Source organism: Podarcis liolepis (assembly GCF_965112155.1).
Source record: "Podarcis liolepis genome assembly, chromosome: 5".
Lineage (NCBI taxonomy): Eukaryota > Metazoa > Chordata > Lepidosauria > Squamata > Lacertidae > Podarcis > Podarcis liolepis.
Window position 1 is genome coordinate 2,538,034 of NC_139556.1, and position 23,289 is coordinate 2,561,322.

The 23,289-nt window shown below is 43.2% G+C and overlaps 1 protein-coding gene across 5 annotated transcripts in view; it reads right to left on the reverse strand.

Moving 5' to 3' along the window:
* TTC38 (tetratricopeptide repeat domain 38) overlaps positions 1 to 23,289 on the reverse strand; it is a 256,120-nt gene that overhangs the window by 186,326 nt on the left and 46,505 nt on the right. For 2 of the 5 annotated variants that reach the window (XM_083503399.1, XM_083503400.1), the window contains 6 exons: positions 17,048 to 17,134; positions 10,266 to 10,343; positions 6,668 to 6,749; positions 4,727 to 4,898; positions 1,602 to 1,775; positions 182 to 257 (listed from right to left, as the gene is read on the reverse strand). In XM_083503399.1, the coding sequence (XP_083359525.1) occupies positions 182 to 257; positions 1,602 to 1,775; positions 4,727 to 4,898; positions 6,668 to 6,749; positions 10,266 to 10,343; positions 17,048 to 17,134 (669 nt within the window). Of the gene's footprint in view, positions 1 to 181; positions 258 to 1,601; positions 1,776 to 4,726; positions 4,899 to 6,667; positions 6,750 to 10,265; positions 10,344 to 12,083; positions 12,370 to 17,047; positions 17,135 to 17,586; positions 17,675 to 23,289 lie in introns of those variants that run through there. The other 3 variants (XM_083503401.1, XM_083503403.1, XM_083503402.1) reach the window with 3 other exon arrangements.

The following is a 23,289-nucleotide window of genomic DNA, read 5'->3' on the forward strand; positions in this document are numbered from 1 at the left end:
TTTCAGATGTAGCTATATAATCCCTAGTGTAGTAAGATGAGATCTTTGGAGCAAGCATTTTAAAAAAAAGTTTTTAATGAACCGCCCTAATAACTACCCAGCTTACCACCAATTACCTCTCTCGCTCACCTACACAAAAAATAACTTGAACACCCCATATTTCAGCCTTTTTATTTTTTACCTCATAGGCAAGCTTCTCAGCACGATCAAAGAAATTGGTTTCCATCAGTCCGAAGGAGTACATGCCTTTTAAGTAGCTAAACAGAAAAGGTAAAAACTGACAGTCAATATGAGATTACTTAATAGCACCTTGATAAATACCTTAAAATAAAAAAGAGAATTTTACTTGATGAAACTACATAAGAACTAGCATTTGCAACAGGTTCTCACTAGAAATTAGTACATTCAGGGAATCAACACTTTATTCTTAACACATGAGAGCACGTGTCCAAATTTCACTTCAGTCTGTAAAGCGTGTCAGCTCCATCCCTCCTCTGGCCCTGGTTCCTCAGAACCCAGGTGGTCTCTTGTACTCAGAGGACCCTTGAGGGAGTCCCCTACTTGGTCGCATCCTTTTATCACAGGACACCTACTATGTTTGGTTCTTTATATTGTTTATTTTACCGACAGTCTTTCCTCTCTTCTCTGAAGTAAACAGCCACAGACCCTTCCATATGCCTTCTCCCCTCATATCTGCCTCCTTGCTCTCCTGGGTTCCCCGTCTCTTCTCATGGTCCTCCTCTTCCCTGCTGGGACCTGGGCTGGGTGCTCTCTACTTCCTTAGGATGAATGGCATTTGCATGTAGGTCCTTCTCCAGTCCCAAGGCCTCCGTGTTGCATCCGACTGGCCAAGGAGCTGCCTGGAGACTGACAATGCCTGCCAGGCACCTTACACACAAGCCTTCTATTCGCTCAGCCTCAGGTCCTCTTTCTAGAATCTTCCCCTCCATTTCTGAAGTTCAAAGGCAAGTGCCAACCATTATGTAGGCAAACAGCACCAACCACACACAAGAGGGAGGTAGGAGTAAGGCTCAGGGAACTGTTTGTATTTGTGTTTACCTCAAACAACAACCACTTTAGGCGGGAAACAGCTCAACGAGGAAAGGATGATGTGGGATCAGAATGCAGATTAGCAGTTGTCAGGTGGGGTTTACAAAACCATGGGGGATGGAATTGTTTACCATGGAGGAGGATGCAGATGACTGATGGGAACAGTGAATGGGAGCCCTCCAGTTTGTCACAGGTCTCACTTGCTTAAGAATATTAGTACTAGGGCGGGGAAACAGTTATTCTGAAAATTGAGCTTCTTATTATGAATCTTTTTCTAAAATCCAGGTGTGTTGATTTACATGTACTTTTAGATTGTACACTTGTAGACTGATCTGGACACCTTTTTTGGCTGAAGAGTAGGGTAAACATGTTTTAAAATAACAAACAAATAAGTTTCCTGCTTGGCAGGGGGTTGGACTCGATGGCCCTTGTGGTCTCTTCCAACTCTATGATTCTATGATTCTATGATTTGATAATATTTCTTATCTGAGGTTCTTGAATTTGAGCATGCAGTAGAATCAGAGAGTGCAGCAGAAGCGAAATGATCTTACCTACTAAGAGGAATGTCTGGTGTCCAATAAGGATAGACTCGAGCAATGGAGTCTCTCATCTGGGTTTGATGTCCCAAGTAGAAATAAGTGTCATGTGCAAATTTGAGGGCTAACAGGTCAGTTGGGTGGTTCTGCAGGATTTGATCCCAGGTGTCACAAGCTTTTGGGAGCTGCCTACACAGGGGGAAAACCCAAGGCATATAAATATCCTTCAAGGCGTATAAATATCCGTTCACATAGTTGGTGCCTATTTCGCACAGATAACCAGGAAGAAATGCTGCAATAAATAATGTATCCCCCCCGTCCTTTTAGCCAACAGATTATAGCCTTGTTTGGACAAGAGGGTTAGTAAAAGTTGTTTGCACCACTGGTAACCTTTGTGGGTTTGTGTGCCAGACTTTTTCATACTATAAACCAGTATTCTTATATTTAAAGGTGTACAATGCTGCTAAATAATGTGAATGAGACCTCCCATATTTAATTACTGATTACTTGTGACTTTCTTTTTTGAAGTACTATTTGCTTACTCAAGCCTGCATAGCTTATGACCCAGGCCACCACCCGCCTAGGGCAGCCTGCCAGGTGCCGGGGGGGGGGGGAGTTGCGAGCAGGCTCCTGTGGGTGGCTGGAGGGCTATGTGTGTCCTTGTGGGACACAAGAAGCACAGGTATGACTTAATTTTAAGAGCTCCATGTTAAAAGAAGTAGCCCAAAGGAACTGTTTCTAATCCCTCTGTGTCTGAAGGGAGCAACTAAAACTAATGGCACTAAGTGTTGAGAGCTACCGTTTGTGGAAGAGATTCCATACAATTAACAACAATAAGCTAGAAGCAGGTTAGACCCTTGAAAATATATTTTTCGTTTAAGAACTCAATTTGAAACATCATCTGTTATTTCACTCATTATACAGGGCTACCAAATAGCATTATAACATTATGCCTTATGGACAATGAGGAAAGGAAGTTATTACAAGAAAAGACGGGCCTAGTCTTTGTGAAAAAAGTTAAATGTCTGGGGGTCAATTTGTCGGTGAAAAACTTGAATCTATATAAAGATAACTATGAGAAATTATGGAATGAAATTAAGAGAGATTTGGAGATTTGGTTGAGTTTCAAATTGTCATTAATGGGCAGGATATTTGTAGTTAAGATGAATGTACTGCCAAAGATGATGTTTCTGTTTCAAGCCCTACCAATTATTGATAATGTGAAGTGTTTCAAAGAATGGCAAAAAGCACTATCTAGATTTATCTGGCGGGGGGGGACGACGACCCAGAATCAAATATAAATTACTAACGGACTCGAAAGAAAGAGGGTGATTTTCCCTTCCAGATTTGAAGATCTATTGTGAAGGAGCAGCTTTTTGCTGGATTAAGGAATGGATACAACTAGAGGAAACTGATGTTTTAGATTTGGAGGGATTTGACAATGTGTTTGGATGGCATGCATATCTATGGTATGGCAAGGTAAAGGCCCATAATGGCTTTAAAAATCATGTGATTAGAAAATCTCTATATAATGTTTGGATTAAATACAAAGATCTTCTAGAAAGGAAAACTCCCAGATGGCTTTCACCAATGGAGGCAAAGGCCCAGAAAAAGTCAAATATGGAATCCAAGTGGTTGAGATATTCAGATTTGTTATTGGAAGATAATGGATTTAAATTAAAACCATTTGACCAAATCAAAGATAAAATAAATTGGTTACATTATCACCAGATTAATGAATTGTACAAAACAGATAAGAAAAATGGTTTTGCTTTGGAAAAAACTAAATTGGAAATGAAGTTGTTAGATTCTAAAGTTAAAAATTTGTCTAACATGTATAATTTATTGTTGGAGTGGCATACAAAGGATGAACAAGTTAAATCCATGATGATAGATTGGGCAAGAGATGTGGGACATAACATAATGTTTGAAGATTGGGAAAGGTTGTGGAGGAAAGGGGTCAAGTTCACTGCATGTACAATGTTAAAGGAAAATATAATGAAAATGATGTATAGATGGTACTTGACTCCTGTAAAGTTAGCAAAGATTTATCACAATAGTGATAATCTATGATGGAAATGTAAAGAAAAGGAGGGTACCTTTTACCATATGTGGTGGACTTGTCCCAAGATGAAAGACTTCTGGGAGAAGATTTATAATGAGTTGAAAACAATGATTAGATATACATTTGTTAAGAAACCAGAGGCCTTTCTTCTTGGAAAAAGATGCTAGACTGTTTTTGTATGCCACAACTGCAGCTCGAATTTTATTAGCTAAAAATTGGAAAACACCAGAAATACTAACAGTGGAGGAATGGCAGATAAAGATGATGGACTTTTCGGAGCTAGCCGACCTGACCAGAAGAATCAGTGACCAGGAGGAGGAGGAACATCAGGAAGAATGGAAGAAATTTAAAGACTGTTTATCGAAATATGCTAAGATAAATTAAATAGAAATACTTGCAAAATAACAGATAGGCTAAGGACTTAAATATGTGAAATTATAAAACAATATGTTTAAAGTTAAGATGAAAAGAGACAAAGATGTTACGGAGAAAGTAAATTTTATGAGAAACTGTCTTGGAAAACCGTTACAATGATATATAATGAAATTCAGTCAAGGGAATTTGAGGAAGTCATTTAACTATGATATTAATATTGGACTAAGTTCAGTTTTGATTTGTGTTTGTTTGTTTGTTTAAAAATATGGAAAATTAACATTTTTTTTGTAAAAAAAAAATATATATATATAACATTATGCCTTAGGTCCAAGGGTAGATGTTGCAAAGCTATTGTTTGGCAAAGGAAAAAAGCAAAATCAGAAATGTTTTAAAGGAAAGTAGGGGGGGCAGGTACCAGGGCTTTTTTTTCATCCAGAACTCACCAGAACTCAGTTCTGGCACCTCTCAGGTGGGCACCAATGTCACTGCAAGAGAATGAGGAGGTGTTCATGGTGAGTTCCAGTACCTCCTTTTCTAGAAAAATAGCACTGGCAGGTACACCAAATCAAGTTTTTTTACAACAGACATTGCCCCTGAGAAAATGAAAATAAACTGCTTGTTCTGCAGATTTTGAGAGCTAGTTTTTACAGAAAATGCAATAAAGCTTTCCAACTTCACTGCGTAAAAACCAAGGACTTACCCATTAGCAAAGAGCTCCAACGCAGAAACGTGTAATTTCTCTCGTTCAGTCAATGGCTGAGACTGTGACAGTGCCACCATTTTCTTTATTGCACCATCTAGTTTTCTGTCAAGTCGAGGTGAACTCCCAGTACCAATCAGAACCAAACCATTAGAAATCACATGACCCATTACTGCAGATAAAGTCAGAAGTAAAAACTTTACGTAAAAGATTATATCAGTGGACAAAACCTGCAGTCCGTTACCTAATTTCATGCAGATTAGGAGGAGCCTGGAAGGAGAGGAGTGGGGAGGAAGTCAAAACTGATGGAGTGATGGAATGAGAAAGGGTGGCAAGCCCTCTGGAAATTATTCATTCAGACTTATTACAGGAGTGATCTGTGTGTCCGCTGGCAACTCCTTGGTGGGCAGGGAGAGAAAGGGGTGGCAGAAAGAGGGAGAGAGGCAGAAAGCGAGAAGGGAGCGCTCCCAGTTGCTTTGGGCTCGGGCATGCAGCCCTCAAAGATTGCCCAAGAAAATGGGGCCCTCAACAAATAAAAGCTATAGTCATCTTTTAGTTATATAATAGGTTGTTCCTCAAACATATTTCTTTATTTTCTTAACTATACAGACAGCCTGATTCTAGATCAAGGGAAGTAATAGTGCCACTGTATTCTGCTCTGGTCAGACCTCACCTGGAGTACTGTGTCCAGTTCTGGGCACCACAATTCAAGAAGGACACTGACAAACTGGAACGTGTCCAGAGGAGGGCAGCCAAAATGGTCAAAGGCCTGGAAACGATGCCTTATGAGGAACGGCTAAGGGAGCTGGGCATGTTTAGCCTGGAAAGAGGAGGTTAAGGGGTGATATGATAGCCATGTTCAAATATATAAAAGGCTGTCACATAGAGGAGGGAGAAAGGTTGTTTTCTGCTGCTCCAGAGAAGCGGACACGGAGCAATGGATCCAAACTACAAGAAAGAAGATTCCACCTAAACATTAGGAAGAACTTCCTGACAGTAAGAGCTGTTCGACAGTGGAATTTGCTGCCAAGGAGTGTGGTGGAGTCTCCTACTTTGGAGGTCTTTAAGCAGAGGCTTGACAACCATATGTCAGGAGTGCTCTGATGGTGTTTCCTGCTTGGCAGGGGGTTGGACTCGATGGCCCTTGTGGTCTCTTCCAACTCTAGGATTCTATGATTCTATGTAATGAACCTCTATGTGGTTTACAAAGAATAAAAACAAAACATTAAAATATCAATAAAAGACTGTTAAAAACAGGTATTTAAATAAAAAAGATAGTTCAAATCAACAGGAGGTTTAAAAGATGTGTTTTAACCTCAGCTTTTACATATGTGGATAGGCTTGCATAAACAGAAATGTTTTAGACAGGTTCCAAAAAGACTAAAGTAAGGGAACCCGTCTGATGTCAATACAGAGAAGGCGGCCAGGTAAAAAAAAAAAAGTTCTATCCATTTACCTCCAAGAATCACATCCAAAGTATTTTTCATCATATATTTGAACCCATGAAGACTAGAAACATTAGCTCTTCTTTTTTTAAAAAGAAAAACAAAACTTAAGATCCGACTATGGTGAGAAACTGGCCAATCTAGATTCAAATCATGGCTTACAATGCAAGTTTATTTTATATAGTGTTAAGAGAAGTTTTTCTGTTCAGATGAAATGACAAATCTCAGGTAACTAAAAGCGGAATGCATAAGTTTCTGAAGGAGAGAGGGTGGGTAGGCAGGTGAATGAGCCCAGGGGCCAGCTGAGTCTGAGTTCAACCATTATGGGCATCGGTGGTCCCAAATAAAATAAGCATTGCACCCCTCCCTCCCTCCCTCCCTCTCCCCCCCCCCGACCTCTCTCTCACACACACTTTTTTGGCCAATTCTTCACATTTTCTACACGGAAACAACGTTAGGGCACACAAAGATGCACTGAAGTCATTTCGTTACTTACAAAAATTAGGGTCAGCTGCCTGTAGTTTTGAGAAAGTTCCTTCAAGGCCCCCTAAACTATTATCGTTTTTCCAGGTGACATACTGTAAGAAATACAAACAATACACTGGTTAAGAATTCAAGAAGAGATAAGTTTCTTTTCATCATCTCATGCAAGCGAATCTTACATTAAGCAGAAAACAAATTTAATATATTTCCGCTTCAAGCTCATGTGGCAATCCACGGGAATATTCTTAAGGTGATTTTCTTAGTTCCGTTAATACAGTATACAGAATTCAGAACTACTAACCAACTTTAATTCTGTTATTCCAGTCTCTGGGACAGATAAGTCCAATTATTCCTGAGTTGAGCTCATGATTCCGGGAACTAAGATACTACTGGGGGCGGGGGGGGGGGGGCTGAGCACTGCATTTCCCTGCAAAGGCAAGAAGCGCAAAAAAGATTGTTCCTGACCTGACTGCAGCATGTCCTGTTGCTGCACATGGAAGCTTTGCTGCTTCAATTGTTTCAACTCTTTTTAATTTGTGTGGTGGGTGTGTTGTTGTTTGTTTTTATTGAATGAGAGGAGATCTCGTGTTGGGGAGAGCAGGGAGGTCCCCCAATTGCAGTGGTTTAGGGTAGGGGGAGGTATGGTGTGGGAGGTGGTGCAGGCTGGGTAAGGGGCAAATGGCACAGGCAGTTATTAGTATTATTAAATTTGTTTATATCCTGCCTTTTTCCTAGGCTGGGTCTCAAGCCAACTCCTCCTCCAACCTGGGCAATTGTGGTTGTCCTGTCAGCCAACTCTTGGGTCTGTTGATGAATGCCAGGCTGGCTCGGAGTAAGACCTCCCTCACCCATGACCTGATTGTGGATGAGGAAGCCCATCTGGTCTGCATCACTGAGCCTGGACGGGTGAACAGAGCAGAGTTGATCTCACCCAGCTGTCCCCACCTGGGCACTTAGGGCAGCAGCATCAGGACAGATTTGAGTGTTGGGGAGGAGGAGATACTGTGGTCCAGAGATTTTTCTCTCCCTCTCTCTCCAGGCTGTTTGTACACTTGGTGGGAAATCTAGAGTGTGTGTTCCTGGCACTGGACAACCAGGACAGAAAAGGGGATTCTGCTGGCTTACCACCTGCCTCGCTGCCAAGCAGTCTCCCTGCCTGAGCTGACAGGATGGTTTTAAAGGCAGTGTTGAGCACTCCCAGACTGCTGGTTTTGGGGGGGCTTCCAACAGCCATAGTGAAGCAACTGTCTCTGGGGTGGCTTAGGACTTCATGGCTGCCACAACCATCATGGGGCTGGTTCAACATGTCATTGGTGCATTGCATGTGGCAGGCCACACACTGAACCTTGATTTCTCAACCGGTCAGGAACGTTTTTATACCCGAAGGAGCGTCTCCACCCCCATCGTCCATTCCGTACACTGAAGTCCAGCGCTGAGGGTCTTCTGGCGGTTCCCTCACTGCGAGGTTACAGGGAAACAGGCAGAGGGCCTTCTCAGTAGTGGTGCCCTCCCATGAGATGTCAAGGAAATATACAACTGCCTGACTTTTAGATAACATCTGAAGGCAGCCCAGTTCAGATAAGTTTTTAATGTTTGATGTTTTATCGTGTTTTTAATATTCTATTGGGAGCCACCCAGAGTGGCTGGGGAAACCCAGCCAGATGGGAGGGGTATAAATAAATAAATAATAATAATAATAATTTGATCTGAAAGTGGAGGATATGGACATCAGTTCCTTGTCAAGGTCAGATCACTGCCTTTTCAGCACCTTTTCTCCTCTGCAGAGCCAGGGGGCTTATTAGGATGGTCTGCCCTTGGAGACTGATGGATCCAGTGGGTTTCAAGGTGATTCTGGGGGGTTTTCCAGTTACTATGACTGGTTCTCTTGTCAAAGTCCTGACCGACCTCTGGAACATCTGAATGGCTCAGGCTGCTGACATTATAGTTCATGAGCAACTTCTCTCATTTCACAGAGCCTGCTTGGCTCCTTGGTATACTCCAGAACTTAGGACAATGAGACAAGCTACAGCAAGGCTTGAAGGCAAGTGGAGGAAAACTGGGACTGTCTCTGAAGATGGTTCAGAAACTTCAGGTGGTGCAGAATTTGGGGGTTACGTTGCTCACCAGAGCAAGACAGTTTGAGCATAGAATGCCAATCCTGGCTTGACTGCACTGGCTGCCAGTTAGTTTCTGTGCTGAATTCAAAGTGCTGGTTTTGAAATATAGAGCCTTAAACAGCTGAGGACTGCAATGCTTTAAGGACTGCCTCTCTCAATATGAACTGACCTGGACCCTGCAATCATCATCTGAGGCCCTTCTTCGCTTGTCCCCTGCTTAAGAGGTCCAGAGGGCGACAACATTAGAACAGGCCTTTTCTGTGGTGGCTGCCCACTTGTGGAATGCTTTCCCCAGGGAAGCTCACCTGGTGCCTTCATTACGTGTCGTTAGGTGCCAGGCAAAAAGACTCCTCCTTTAACAGGCCTTTTGCTAAATAAACTGTCTATGGCCTCTTAAACTATTGGGGACGCAAGTGGTGCTGTGGTCTAAACCACTGAGCCTCTTGGGCTTGCCGATCCGAAGGTCAGTGGTTCACATCCCCGTGACGGGGTGAGCTCCCATTGCTCTGTCCCAGCTCCTGCCAACCTAGCAGTTTGAAAGCATGCCAGTGCAAGTAGATAAATAGGTACCGGTCCGGCGGGAAGGTAAGCGGCGTTTCCGTGTGCTCTGGTACTCATCACGGTCCTCTGTGAACCAGTAGCGGTTTAGTCATGCTGCCCACATGACCCGGAAAGCTGTCTGTGGACAAACGCCAGCTCCCTCGGCCTCAAAGCGAAATGAGCGCCACAACCCCATAGTTGCCTTTGACTAAACTTAACCATTTAGGGGTCCTTTACCTTTTAAACTATTGGGGGGGATTATTGTTTTTGTTTGTTACTATGTTCTGTATTTTTGTGTTTTTATGTTGTAATTCTGTGATCCTTGGATAAAGGGCGGTACAGAAATTGAATAAAAATAAAGATTGCTTTAGATGGCTTAACAAAATAATGGCTCTCAGACACAGCAGCAACCATATCTTTTAAATGCAACTATACTCTAACTACTGCTATTATAGTCTAACTAGGGGCTGTGCTCCTGCTCACTCCGCTCATCCAGAACCGGGGAGACCAGGGCTGAAATCCCCAGCTAGTCAAGAAGCTCCCTGGGTGACCAGGCCCAGCTGCCATCTCCCAGGGTGGTTGTGAGGAGGGTGAAATGGGGAAGAGGGGAACCAGGTGACCACCTTGAGTTCCTCGGAAGATTAAGGTGGTATGTAAATGCAATACAAATATTCATTTATCAAACAGCCATTGCCTTCACCTTTCTTCATACTTTTCGAGAGCATAGCAAAAGCAGACTAAAGGGAATTTTATCACTAAAGGGGATCTTTATTTTCCCTTTATTGATATGAATTTTCCCTTCACACCTGAAAGACTAACACGGCCCCTTTGTAATTGCAATTTTCTTATTTCACCCCTCCAAAATATATGGGGAAACGTATCTAATATTTACAAAAGGTAATCCATTAGAATAAATATTGTTTTTATGTGCCATAATCTCTTCTTCATTCCTACCTGAGTCAGGGCAGCATCATACATTTTACAGGCCTCATTACTTGTGGTTGAAAGAAGAAGTCCCGCATCCTGCCAGGCCTGGAAGGCATAAGACACGGCTTACTTTATCTCTGATGTAGAAATATTAAAATTCTGGAAACTCTGAAGTCATAACAGAAAAACACTTAAAATTTTTTACACACACACACTTAAATTTTATATACTACTTGAGAGTAGTAAAATCTCAAAGCAGTTTAATAAATACATGAATTGTTAACTGTCCTGTGATCCTCAGATGAAGGGTGGTATTGAAATTTAATAAATAAAAAAATAATTTAGAGCATTTGTACCCTTGCTCTTCAGCCAAAAAAAGGCTCCCAGAGAAACTTGAAATACAATCAATTAAAACAAGACAGCTTCGTCCTGCAGGCTTACAATCCCACAAGCGCTGCAGCCAAGGGGAAAGGAACAGGGAGGGAGGAGGAAAGAAGCAAGCTCAGGCACCAGCGGGCAGAGAGTGGGGCCGGGGGGGGGGGGCAAGAGGCAGAAGATCTGGAGGAAGCCCTGGTCTGGAAGAAGCCCTGCCCACCATCACGCCCACCAAAGCAGTCCATCAGACTTACCCATCATACCCAAAACTGAGGAGTTTAAGAACATTAACCGTATCAAGGTTCAACAATGCATTTTCCCACAGAGCCTCTAAAATCTCTCTTCTGCTATAACAGTGTCATCATGAGAAGGAAATGTGTAAGTGAGCATTTCGGTCAATGTATAACCTTTGAGCTTTGAGCCTCATGTGAAAATGCCCTTACATAGTTCATGCAATTATCCTGTTGTCTCTGCAGGTTTGAGGAAGAAATTATGACCAAACACAAAAACATTTTATGTCCACGGACTTTTACCACAGTTTAATTTTCCAGTATGCTGGGTTTTAGCTCTGCCTTTTTAGTTAACAGCTGCATTGTAAAACCTTTATGTTTCTGAACGCAGATTATACAGTTTACAAAGATTCAAAATCAACTTGAATTGTGGTCTGGGCACCACAGTTCAAGAAGGACACTGACAAACTGGAACGTGTCCAGAGGAGGGCAACCAAAATGGTCAAAGGCCTGGAAACGATGCCTTATGAGGAACGGCTAAGGGAGCTGGGCATGTTTAGCCTGGAGAAGAGGAGGTTAAGGGGTGATATGATAGCCATGTTCAAATATATAAAAGGATGTCACCTAGAGGAGGGAGAAAGGTTGTTTTCTGCTGCTCCAGAGAAGCGGACACGGAGCAATGGATCCAAACTACAAGAAAGAAGATTCCACCTAAACATTAGGAAGAACTTCCTGACAGTAAGAGCTGTTTGACAGTGGAATTTGCTGCCAAGGAGTGTGGTGGAGTCTCCTACTTTGGAGGTCTTTAAGCAGAGGCTTGACAACCATATGTCAGGAGTGCTCTGATGGTGTTTCCTGCTTGGCAGGGGGTTGGACTCGATGGCCCTTGTGGTCTCTTCCAACTCTATGATTCTATGATTCTATGATTCTAACTGCATTGAGCAGATTAAGGCTGCGATCCTAGCCCCATTTCCTGGGAGTAAGCACCGTCGAATTCAACAGGACTTGCTTCTGAGTCGCGTCAAATAAAGCATTTCCAAAGGGCTCCTGCTGAAAGTTTTCCATTTCCACGGGGTAAGGAACACCTGCTCGCGCCCCGCCGCCCTTGCTCTCGAGTAAGCGCAGCGGGACCCTGGCCACCGATCCGCGCTGCAAGCGCTGCAGGCAAAGCCGACCTTCTCCCTTTCCCCCGGTCTCTCTCCGCGCCTTCGCCCCCCATTTCTCGCCCCCCATTTCTCACCTTGCAGTCGCGGAGATGCGCCATGTTCCCGCCGAGGGAGGCTTCGCTCTCCGCCCCCAATCCGGAAACCAGAAGTCAGCGCGGAGCAGCGAAAGGCGAGGCTGCGGCGCCCCCTCGCGACTCCCTCTCGCTTCGCCGGAGGAGCGAGCCTGGCTGGCCGGGGGGCGCGGGGACGGGGAGGCGCCAGGCGGCCGGCTGCTCCCAGGGGCCGTGAGAGCCCCGCGTCCTCCGGGCGCTCCAGCCGCGCCTGGGCTTTGCGCGGCTTGCGAGGAGGCTCCCTTTTTTATTTTTAGAGGAAGTGCATATTTTATCACCCAGTTTGGGGTGCGTGTCTTAAACGGAAAGCATTTAAATTTGGGCCACTTTAATTTCTGACGTGTGCCGAGAATGTCGGTGCGTGCGTACTTGTTTCAAGTGTGCGGTGCATACACGTGTACCTCTCGGGATTCTTGGGGGGAAACGAGCTCATGGCTTCCCTCTCAGGCTTGGCTCTGATGGAAACAACGACCTCTTAAATGGTGTTGGGGAAGCTTCTTTTGTTCCCTTTTTGTAGCAATGGCCTGCTCTTCTGTCGCAGAGTCGCAGAGGTCTTCATCCTCTCCCTGTCCTGTCTGGATTTCAAGGTCCGACCCCCATCGGAGTCGGGGAAGGAATACAGGGGCCCATAACTTGGTGGCCTTTTCAGGGTGAAACTATAAAGTTGTGGGAATTGTGTGATGCCAGTGTGACTTGCTGCAAATGCATAGCTGGGGGGTGGGGGTGGGGTTAGGCAATGTTAGGTTTTCAACATCACAATGTATCATCAGCCAAACATCATGGTTTGGCTATAAACCACCTCAGCTCTCCCCAGCGCCTTGCAGGCCTGGCGCTCAGCTCCCCAGATGAGCCAGCCCATCTCTCTTTCCTTGGGGCTCCTTCCTGAGGCCCTCTTCCCCGGCATGGGGGCAGGTGAGCTACCTCTTTCTTCCCGCTCACCCCCCCCCCCCCGAAGACAGAACAGGCGGCGCTAGCCAAGTGCACAGAGCCTGACGTGTGACTGGGGGGCAAAGTCTGCAAGGCCCAGGGTGCCAAGCCACCCCATCTGTGGCTTGCAGAGTGGGGCTGCCTGAGGCTGCTGGCGGGCAAGGAGGAGCGGGATGGGGGCTCTTTCAGCTGGGGAGTCTTTTGGTGCTGTGCACACCAGCTGACTGGCATGTCATTGCAGCCACACCAGCCTGGCCAGGTGGAGACATTAGGCACTGACCTGGCGCCTGGACACCTCCATTTCCTCACAAAGGGCTGGCACCCAGTTAATTTTGAACGCTGCCTGAGAGTTGCTGGAACTGAGTTCTGGCATGTTCCGGCTGAAAAAAGCCCTGTTTACATCTGTCCTGTTATGTACTGAGTTGAATAGGATCCAAAATGCAGCAGTCTGATTGGTCCTAGAACAATAGGATCTAAAATGCAGCAGTCTGATTGGTCCTAGAACAGTGCAGCAGTATGATTGGTCCGCAGGAGCCACCCAATCCAGCTCCAGGTGGAAGTGAATCCGCAACCTGATTGGCCTACAGGAGAATCCCGGAATTAGCCAATCACGTGCGGCCCATTGTGTAAATAATGTATATAAAGCAGATTTTGGGGGGAACTTTCATTCCTCCTCACCACTATGAGCTGAATAAAGAGCATGAAATCCACTCTCGCCTCTGAGTATATTTCATGTCCCTCAACTTGTTTAATTTTCCTAGCTCTGATGTATAGCAAGAAGCCAGATGGGCTCTGTAAAGCAGGATCATCACCTTCTCATGGGGAGTGGGCTTGAATGTTCCTGTTATCCTTGTGAGCAAAGCCGTCCGGAGTCTCGTACTCCTGGTAGGGTCACCCAAGGCGGTAAGGTCAAGGGAAAGGAGTTAGACCAGGGGTCAGCAACCTATTTCAGCCATGGGCTAGTCCACTGTCCCTCAGACCTTAGGGGGGGGCAGACTATTTTTTTGGGGGGTGGGATGAACAAATTCCTGTGCTCCACAAATAACCCAGAGATGCATTTTAAATAAAAGGACACATTCTACTCATTTACAAACACACTGATTCCCGGACCATCTGCGGGCCAGGTTTAGAAGGTGATTGGGCCGCATCTGGCCCCAGGGCCTTAGGTTGCCTACCCCTGCACTAGACAAAGAATGATCCAGGAAGTCCTCAATGGCAAAATAGGCAGAAGATAAGTGATATGTTACAATGGCTGTGAAGGCCAATGAAGGCTGCAGCATGCTATCGTAACAGAGCCCTACTGCAAAGCCTGTGTGGTGGTCAGCATGCACTGATCTGATTCATGCACAGGCATCTTCCAAAACCCCATAACGGACTCACTGTTAATACTGTGTTCATGGAAGACAATCTTACTCTGCTACAAGTGATCAAAGAAGAAAAAGAAGAAGGTAAAGCAGGAGAGGGCATGTAGGAGTGATCATGGCCCAAGGGCATTTGTGTGTTCCACAAGTCAGCCAGGACTTCAACATAGCAGCCATAAGGTCCTGAGCCGCCCCAGAATTAATGGAACCAACAGTTTTGGAGTCCTCAACTCCACCTCCAAGACTATCTCTGTCAGCTCAGGCAGGGAGACTGCTGGGCAGTGAGGCAGAATCCTTAATCTGTACCAACTGTCCAGTACCAGGCACAAGCCCTCTAGGTCTCCATTCAAGCAGGGCAAAGCCTGGAGAGAGAAATAATTCCTATAGACTACAGTAAATTCTATCTGACCCCAGAGTGTGCCCGGTGCTCCATTGAATACCCAGGTGGGCAAAGCAGGATGAGGCCATCTCCACCATGCCCATCCAGACAGGTCTTGATAATGCAAACCAACTCAGCTTCATCATCCATAATCAAATCATGGATAAAAGAAATACATCAGTAATAACTTTTGATACAAAATAGCAACAGGAGCGAATTTCAACTCATCTAAAACTTTAACCATATCATTCATATAAAAATTAAATTTAAAAATGTCAATATATATTCTTGCTGATGCTAACAAGTGTCTATATTTTCTAGGTAATTTTAACCTATACAGTGGTACCTCAGGTTACATACGCTTCAGGTTACATACGCTTCAGGTTAAGAACTTTGCTTCAGGATGAGAACAGAAATCGTGCTCCAGCGGCGCAGCAGCAGCAGGAGGCCCTTTTAGCTAAAGTGGCGCTTCAGGTTAAGAACAGTTTCAGGTTAAGAACGGACCTCCGGAATGAATTAGGTATTTAACCCGAGGTACCACTGTACTGATGTACAGTATAGGAAATAGGCGACTATATTTACTGTTTATAATTTCTGACCCAGTGGGAGTCCAGCAATATTACTGCATGCAACTTTCAAATCAATGAAGGCAAAATAATAGCCTATGGAATTTCTAAAATGCAAATAGCCAGCAATTTATTCAAGTAAATATACATAACCTTTTATTCATTTGTACAGCGCAAACATAATCATTGCTTTAAAAAGATCAGGATCAACTTGATATATATATAGATAGATAGATATAGATAGACATATAGATATATATATGAGGAATCAGGAATATAAAGAAAGAAATCTTACTTCTGTATTGCACGTGAACCTTAGTTGCTTGGGGCAACAAGTAAAAGATTCTAGAATTAAAACAATTATTGTGTGTGGAACTGTTGATGCTGGTAGTCAGCTGCTGCTCCTGAACCATCAAACCAAAGATGCTTCTTGTCTTCCTCTTCTGTTACTGTTCTCAGTATGCAACAGCTGTACCTTTTCGTTTTCTACCACCCCCACTGTTGGTCACCTGCTCAAACCCACAACACCGTGTCTATCAGAAGCATGACAATGAACTTCGTGTTTCCTGCTTCTGGGATGAGAGAATTGACCTGAAGTATTCAAGAGCCCAAAGTCTGCCTTCAGAGATCAAGGAGGAAAAGCTGGACACGGCACCCCCTCCTCACTGTCAGTGGTACCAAGACTCCACCTTGGTAAAGAATACAAATCGCTGGTCAGGTGAGCTGGTGTTAGGTGCAGCTCTGACTCGGGGAGGCCTCCACCCACCATGGGCTTTTATTCGTGTCACAGTGCAGTGTGTATCCGTTTCGTGCCATGTAGCCACATGTGCTCATAAGAACCTGACAATTGAAATTTCCAGGCAGGATGTCCGTCTTTTCCTCCTCTCGCCACGTATTTTACCTATTCATGAGTGGCAACCAGTGCAGCTGGGTTGGTGTGCACGCCTCAAGAGTTCCACCTGGAGTTACCGCTTCAAGAGTCAAGGGGGTATTCCTGAAGACCTCCTCATCCCCAGCAACCTCTATAGCGAGCCACTTGCACCTACTGTTTATCCTCATGCAGAAATGCACCAAGCATGTACATCATATTACAGCTACTACATAACTGTGCGCTACCAGCTCCGTGGATTCTACACCGCTTCACTCCATATTGAGAATGGACCTCCACTTGGACGTAGCCTGAGCTTCTATGTGCAGCCTGCTCTGCTCCATGTGTTCAGCACCTCCTCCACACTGCTCAGCCTTCCTCACAGGACCCTCAATCTTTCATGGACTCTCCAACCCCTCAGCTCCAAAATAACAGCTTACACACTGGTGGATCTGCAGGGTTTGGAGGAATGGTCTGACTCCTACAGTTATAATCCTTTTGCTCTGCAAAGTGATTTCTGTGCTGTTCGCAAACCACAAAATTCCAGGGAGAAAGTGGTGGCCAGTGTCTATTTTCGTACTAATGAGAAGATGCCTGAACAACTGGCGGGAAAACTTGATTTCTTTAATGAGACTTTGATTTTCAGAGCAAGCACTGGAGCCACAACTTATCTCACACTCAATCCACAGAAAACCAGAAGAGGCATCTACATTTTTAGCCATACACTGGGATTGTACTATTCTACACAGGAAGACAGCACTACTACCACCACTAGGAAGGGCTACAGCTCCCACTATATCTTTTACGAGGAGCAGAGCCTCTGTTACCTGATCATTGTTGAATTCATGCAGCTGCAATTGTCCAAGTTCAGCATCCATGTGTATCTGAACCGGAAAGGGACTTTGTTCAGGTCTCTAGGTGAAAAAGATATTGAAGTTCACGTTTTCAATGGACATTCTCCTGACAAAACTTTGGTCTATATTGTGTGGTTTATTCCCGTGCAACATCCACTGCTGCAGTGTGAGTGGGTCTTTAACCTTCAACTTTTTAATTCCAGGAAAGAGTACCTCCTTTGGAACAACACTTATTCTTACGGTAACGGTGTCAAAGATGCTGCCCATTTTCTCCCTCCCTCTGTTTTATCTATCCGACCTTCACAATACATGGGCTTTGTAGCCAAAGTGAATTGCAGCAAAAGTGGACTTGCACATGCTGTTTTAAAAGCCAGTATCAATACTTTCGCGTCAAAGGTCCTACACCCAACAGTGGCCTGTCAGCAAAGTTACTGTCATGAACTGACAGCTATAATCCATAAACCCAATTTCTCTGATCCAATCATACATTATAAGAGAGAGTCAGCAATTACCTTGCAAGCAACTGCAAAGGCACAGTGCAGGACAAGTGCAGATATAGATATACTGTGGAAAATCTATAGCCTTGAAGCTGCATATTCTATTCCAGACTGGCCAAATCCTCTTAAACTACCTGATGAGATAAATACAAGTGGAATCATATTTCATATACCTAGAAATGTCTTATTTTATGGCTTTCATCATGTAAATATGACTATGACAGTGTACCTTCCTGCATATAATATAAAAATCATGGAGTCTGATTCAGTATTTCTCCAAATTCTAGAAAATGACCTGGTAGCAATCATAGCTGGTGGTATGTTCAGGACAGTTGGTGTTTCTGATCATTGGACTTTGGATGCATCTGCTTCTTCTGATCCTTATTCAGCCAACCCCCTTGAAGGAATCACCTTTAATTGGTATTGCACCAAACGGGAATTGGACTATTCAACAATGAGGTTGAGCCCAGAGGGAAAATGCTGTCCAAATCAAGTAGATATACGCTGGACACATTCAAGTGCTCCAGTTCAAAAAGTAGAACCTAATACATTTCAGGCAAACACAAAATATTATTTTATTCTAGTAATTCTGAAGCAGCACAAATCAGCCCATGCATTCCAAACAGTTCATGTGCTTCCTGGTTCTGTACCAATACTGGATGCCACTTGTTTAGAAAATTGTGGAAAAACCATCAAAGTAACAGAGCGATTCATTCTGTCCGCAAGATGTCTAAATTGTGCAAAAACTAGTCAAACAGTCTACCTTTGGTCACTTCTTTCAGCAAACTCTAAGGAAATACATTTTGATTGGGCTTCCAAAACTACAACTGGGAGGTCAAAGCCATACATGCACATAAATTCATTGGCATTCAGATACATGGAAGACAAATTCTATACTCTTAGCCTGAAAGTAAGCACAAAGGGAAAACAATCAGCTGTTTATAGGCATTCATTTTATGTTAGCTCTCCACCTCGGACTGGAAAATGTATCATTTATCCAAGGGAAGGCATAGCATTCCGTACAAAATTCATTGTCCAGTGTACTGGATTTGAAGAAAAAAATGGACCTCTTACATACAAAGTGATAGCACATTCAGATCTAACAAGAATGACTGCAATATCTTCTGTGCAAAATAATACATTTGGAATAATAGTGTATATTGGTCATCAGCAAAAAACCCCTCCATCATTTCTCCCTGCTGGTATTCCGTCTAAAAAGTATGCCTTAGACATATATGTTCAAGTATATGATGCCTATGGAGTATTTTCTGAAGTAACTTTGGAAGCAAATGTTTATGATCCAAGAAGTAAACCAACTGTTCTTCTCCGTGAACTGTATGGTTTAATCAGTGGGCAAAATGGCCTTATGTCCTTTTTCTTTGAAACTAAAGATTACTTTAATATAGGCTTTCTTACCTATATGGTGGCCTCTGTATTAAATAATATTGAGACTTTGCCAACCAGTCAAGGCTCTAAAACTGATTTGCGGGAAATCCTCCTTAATGTGTCTGCAGTGATTCCTTTGACTGAAATACAGATGATAGCCCAAACGGTCTCAAGTATTTGTCAAGTGACACAGGATGCTAATGAAGTTAATAGGAAAGCACAACTGTTTGCGGTCAGAACACTAAAAGAGGCCACTGAAGCTCTCAAAAGGCTCAGGGACAAAGATCTAGGGTCTCAGGAAGCAGAAGTCCTTGGCAATGGTATATTTACTGGCTTGTCCAATGTGTTGAGTGCTTCTCTCTTAAACCATAGAAATGTCAATGTCAATGCAATTAAAGAAATAATTTCTGTGACAGGAATATTAGCTGACCTCATCTTACAAGGTAAAGTCCCTGGGGAACATGAAACTAATATGGAAGCTAAAAACTGGTCAGTTCACTTATGGAAAGGTGAAAAGTGGGAGGTTTCTAGGACTTTCTCTAAGGGGAGACAATGCAAGAACTACTTTTATCCTCAGCTGCAGCAGGAGAACCACATTGAGTTACCAGCAGATGCTGTGGTTTCCACAGTGCATTATGTGTTTGAAGAGAATCCCTTCCCTTGGATGGCAGATGCAGCAGATATTCATACAGTAGTGACTGGACTCAAAATGGTAGGAGTCAAAGCTAATGGTGATATCTTGGGGGTTACCCCCGAGGTGGTGGAAGTTATCATGGCAAGGAAAAATAAGGACTTTGCAACATTTAATCTGACAATTGGGCCAGATAAAAAGCTTTCCAAAACAACTGGTGGATTTAGTATTGAAGTCAAAGGAAACTTCAAGTATGTATTTATCCAGATTTTGTGCAATATGAAAGTTACTTTCAACATATCTATCTATCTGGGACTCAATGTCAGCCATTCTCCAATAGCTTCTTATATTGTTTTCCATGACAAACCTCCAGCACCACGTGAAATGAATCCTGGCCTCACTAACTGTGGGTTTAAGGCTGTGCGCATACTTTGTCTTCCTCAGTCATTGCTTCAGTCTCCACTCCAAGGCAATAAGGCAAGCAAGTGGAACATTTCAGTTGTACTACAATCACACCCAATTGTGAGAGGACAAACCAGAAAGATTGTCCGCATTGCTGTTTATACACCCAATTGTCTAGGTATGGATGGCATTCAGAAACAGTGGAAAGAAGGACTGTGCCGTCTGGGCTCTCAGACCACCTGGTCCAAGATACACTGCATCTGTGAAGCAAAAGCCCACAGCACAACAAGAAGTAGACGCCGATCACAGGAGGCTTCTCATGCTGTCAGATTTGTAGCTGGCAGCTTCATTTTGTACCCTAATCCTTTGGATATAAACAAGGTTCTCTCAGCAGACTTTGACACAAACCCAGTGACAATGCTGGCTGTGTTTTTCATTTTTTCAGCCTACATCTTGTGTACTACCTGGGCCATGATCAAAGATAAAGCTGATTTGAAAAGAAAAAACAAAATACTAGTTTTACCTGACAATGACCCCTACCATAAAGTGCGCTATGTGGTCACTGTATACACAGGAAGTCGCTTGGGGTCAGGCACCACAGCAGATGTTTTTCTTGAATTGATAGGTAAAAATGGTGTCAGTGATGTCCATCACTTGAAACACCCACAGTTTCCAACTCTCTTTCGTGCAGCTGTTGACACATTTCTCCTAACAACTAAATATGATTTAGGGGATCTTCTTTCTCTTCATGTCTGGCACAATACAGGGGGTTCCTCCCCTAACTGGTTCTTAAGCAGAATCAAAGTACAAAATATGCACACTAAAAAATCTTGGCTGTTTATATGTAGAAACTGGTTAGGTCTTGGCAAGGCTGATGGCAAAATAGAACGATCAGTTGTTGCTAAAAACCTAAAATCAAGCTTAGATAAAATGGATTACTTCTGGATAAGCTTTGCCAAGGACTTGGAAGACAATCATATATGGCTCTCAATATTTTCTCAGGTTGTCACCGGTTCTTTCACAAGGGTACAAAGGGTATCTTGTTGCTTAGTAATAATGCTGTGCAATTTGCTATTCAACATCATGTTCTTCAGTGGTGCAGATGATCGGGAGATTCTTTCAGTGCAACTACGGTATCTGAAATCCATGTATATTGGATTTGTGAGCGCTTTGTTTTCTATTCCTTTACAACTGACCATACAAATCTTGTTTACATATTCCGAGGAGAAGCCTTTGCTGCATAACACGAGAAATGGGTCAAAAAGAAGCCCCTCTCTTATGCCTGAAACCCTTGAGAAAGAAGGCAAATCAGCATATTCAAATGGGAAAGACCAGCATCTGCCATTATCAGAAAGCAATGCTAGCAACAATAATGCAACAGACAGTACTACTTTCGAAAATGAGGAGCCGCTGCACCCAGAGTTCATGTTCTTTAGTAAAAAGCCACGCTTTTCATGGTGGTGCAGATATGTCTCTTGGACACTGGTCTTTCTCATATCTGGAGTTTCTTCATCTTTCATTATATTATATGGTTTGACCTATGGCTATACAACATCAATGGAGTGGTTTATAGCATCCATGACATCATTTTTTGAGAGTGTGTTTTTGCTGCAAACCATGAAGTTGTCTCTCATATCTGCTATGAGTACTATAAGTCTCAAATACTGTAAAAACATCCCCTGGATAAGCACAGAACAGTACCAGAATATGAAGCTGATCCAATCAAGTGTGGATGAGAAAGATCTGAGAAAGATTCACCATGATCTTTCCAAACTTAGACACAGCAAGGAATATGAACCTTTAACAGAGGATGAAGTTATAGTCTTGAGGAAAAGAGTAAGGGCTCAACACTTAGCATTTGTGTTTGTAAAGGACATCGTAATTCACATTGTCTATTCATCCTGTGTTTTCATTGCTGCATTTTCCGCAGAACCCACCACCACTTTTTATTACAATAAAGCTATATATAATAAATTCTCGTTTGGTTTATCAGATGTAAATAAGCTGGAGCATATTTACACGTGGACGAGCAACGTCTTCCTGCCCTTAATACATAATGACTACCACCCTACCTATGTTTCAGAATCTTGGTCTAAAATTCTTGGTTTGCCCAGAATGAGGCAAGTAAGAGCGAAGAATACTGAAAAGGAATGTTTCCCTGCTCGCAACTTTGCGCAAGGTCATATGATTAGTGAAAGCCACTGCCGCTATAAATATAACAGTGATCCAGAAGATCAAAGTAACTATCTTGGGTCATGGACAATCCCAACCAATCAACCAACTCCCAAGCACTCCAGCAGTTTTCAAGGATTTACATACCAGTCAGACATTGACCAATGGGAATATAAATCATATGGTGTTGTAGATTCATACGGGCCTGGAGGATATTCCTTTTATTTTTTTCCTGGAGAGCAACGACCCAATACAACAATGAGGATGGATGATCTGCAAAGAAACAACTGGCTTGATAATCGGACCTGGGCAGTGATTTTTGAGTTAACAACTTTTAATCCAGATGTGGATCTATTCTGCAGCATTTCTATCGTATTTGAGACTACTGATGTAGGTGTCGTTAATTCAAGTTTGGTAGTTCATTCTTACAAACTCTCTATTTTCCAGTATGAACCCACCTCTAAGAGGGTTGTGTATGGAGTTATAGTGTATATTCTTGCCTTTTATCTTGCTGATGAATTTAACATGTTACGTCAAGAAAGGATAGGTTATCTTCAAACAGCAACTAACGTAAATAACTTTGCAATAAAGACAACCTCTATGTTTTTTCTGTTGTTAATTGCACTGAAATTTAAGCTGGCATTTACATTGTTGGAATTTCATCTACTTAATCCAGAACAATTTGTTCCCTTCCATGTAGTTTCCCAAATCGATCAACTCTACATGATGATTTCAGGTTTTTTGGTCTTCCTTCTGATTTTGAAACCATACCGATATTTCAGATTCTTGTACAATGTGCGCCTTGCAGAAAAAACAATGTCAGTAGCTTTTCCTGAGTTTGTTAATTTGACTCTGTTTGCGGCCGTATACTTTTCTGTATTCACATCATTTGGGTACCTAACATTTGGCCAAAGTGAGTGGAGTTTTCATACTTGGATTCTTTCCCTCCAGACTGTAGTTTCATATTGTTTTGGAGCAGTTAAACTGGCTAGTTTTTCATCCAACCTGTGGCTAGGGATATTTTTTCAGGCTTCATGTATGTTTACAATGATGTTTATTTTCATCAATTTATGGAGAGCCCTAATAATCTCTACTTATAACTCAATGAAACAACCTACTTATGAACA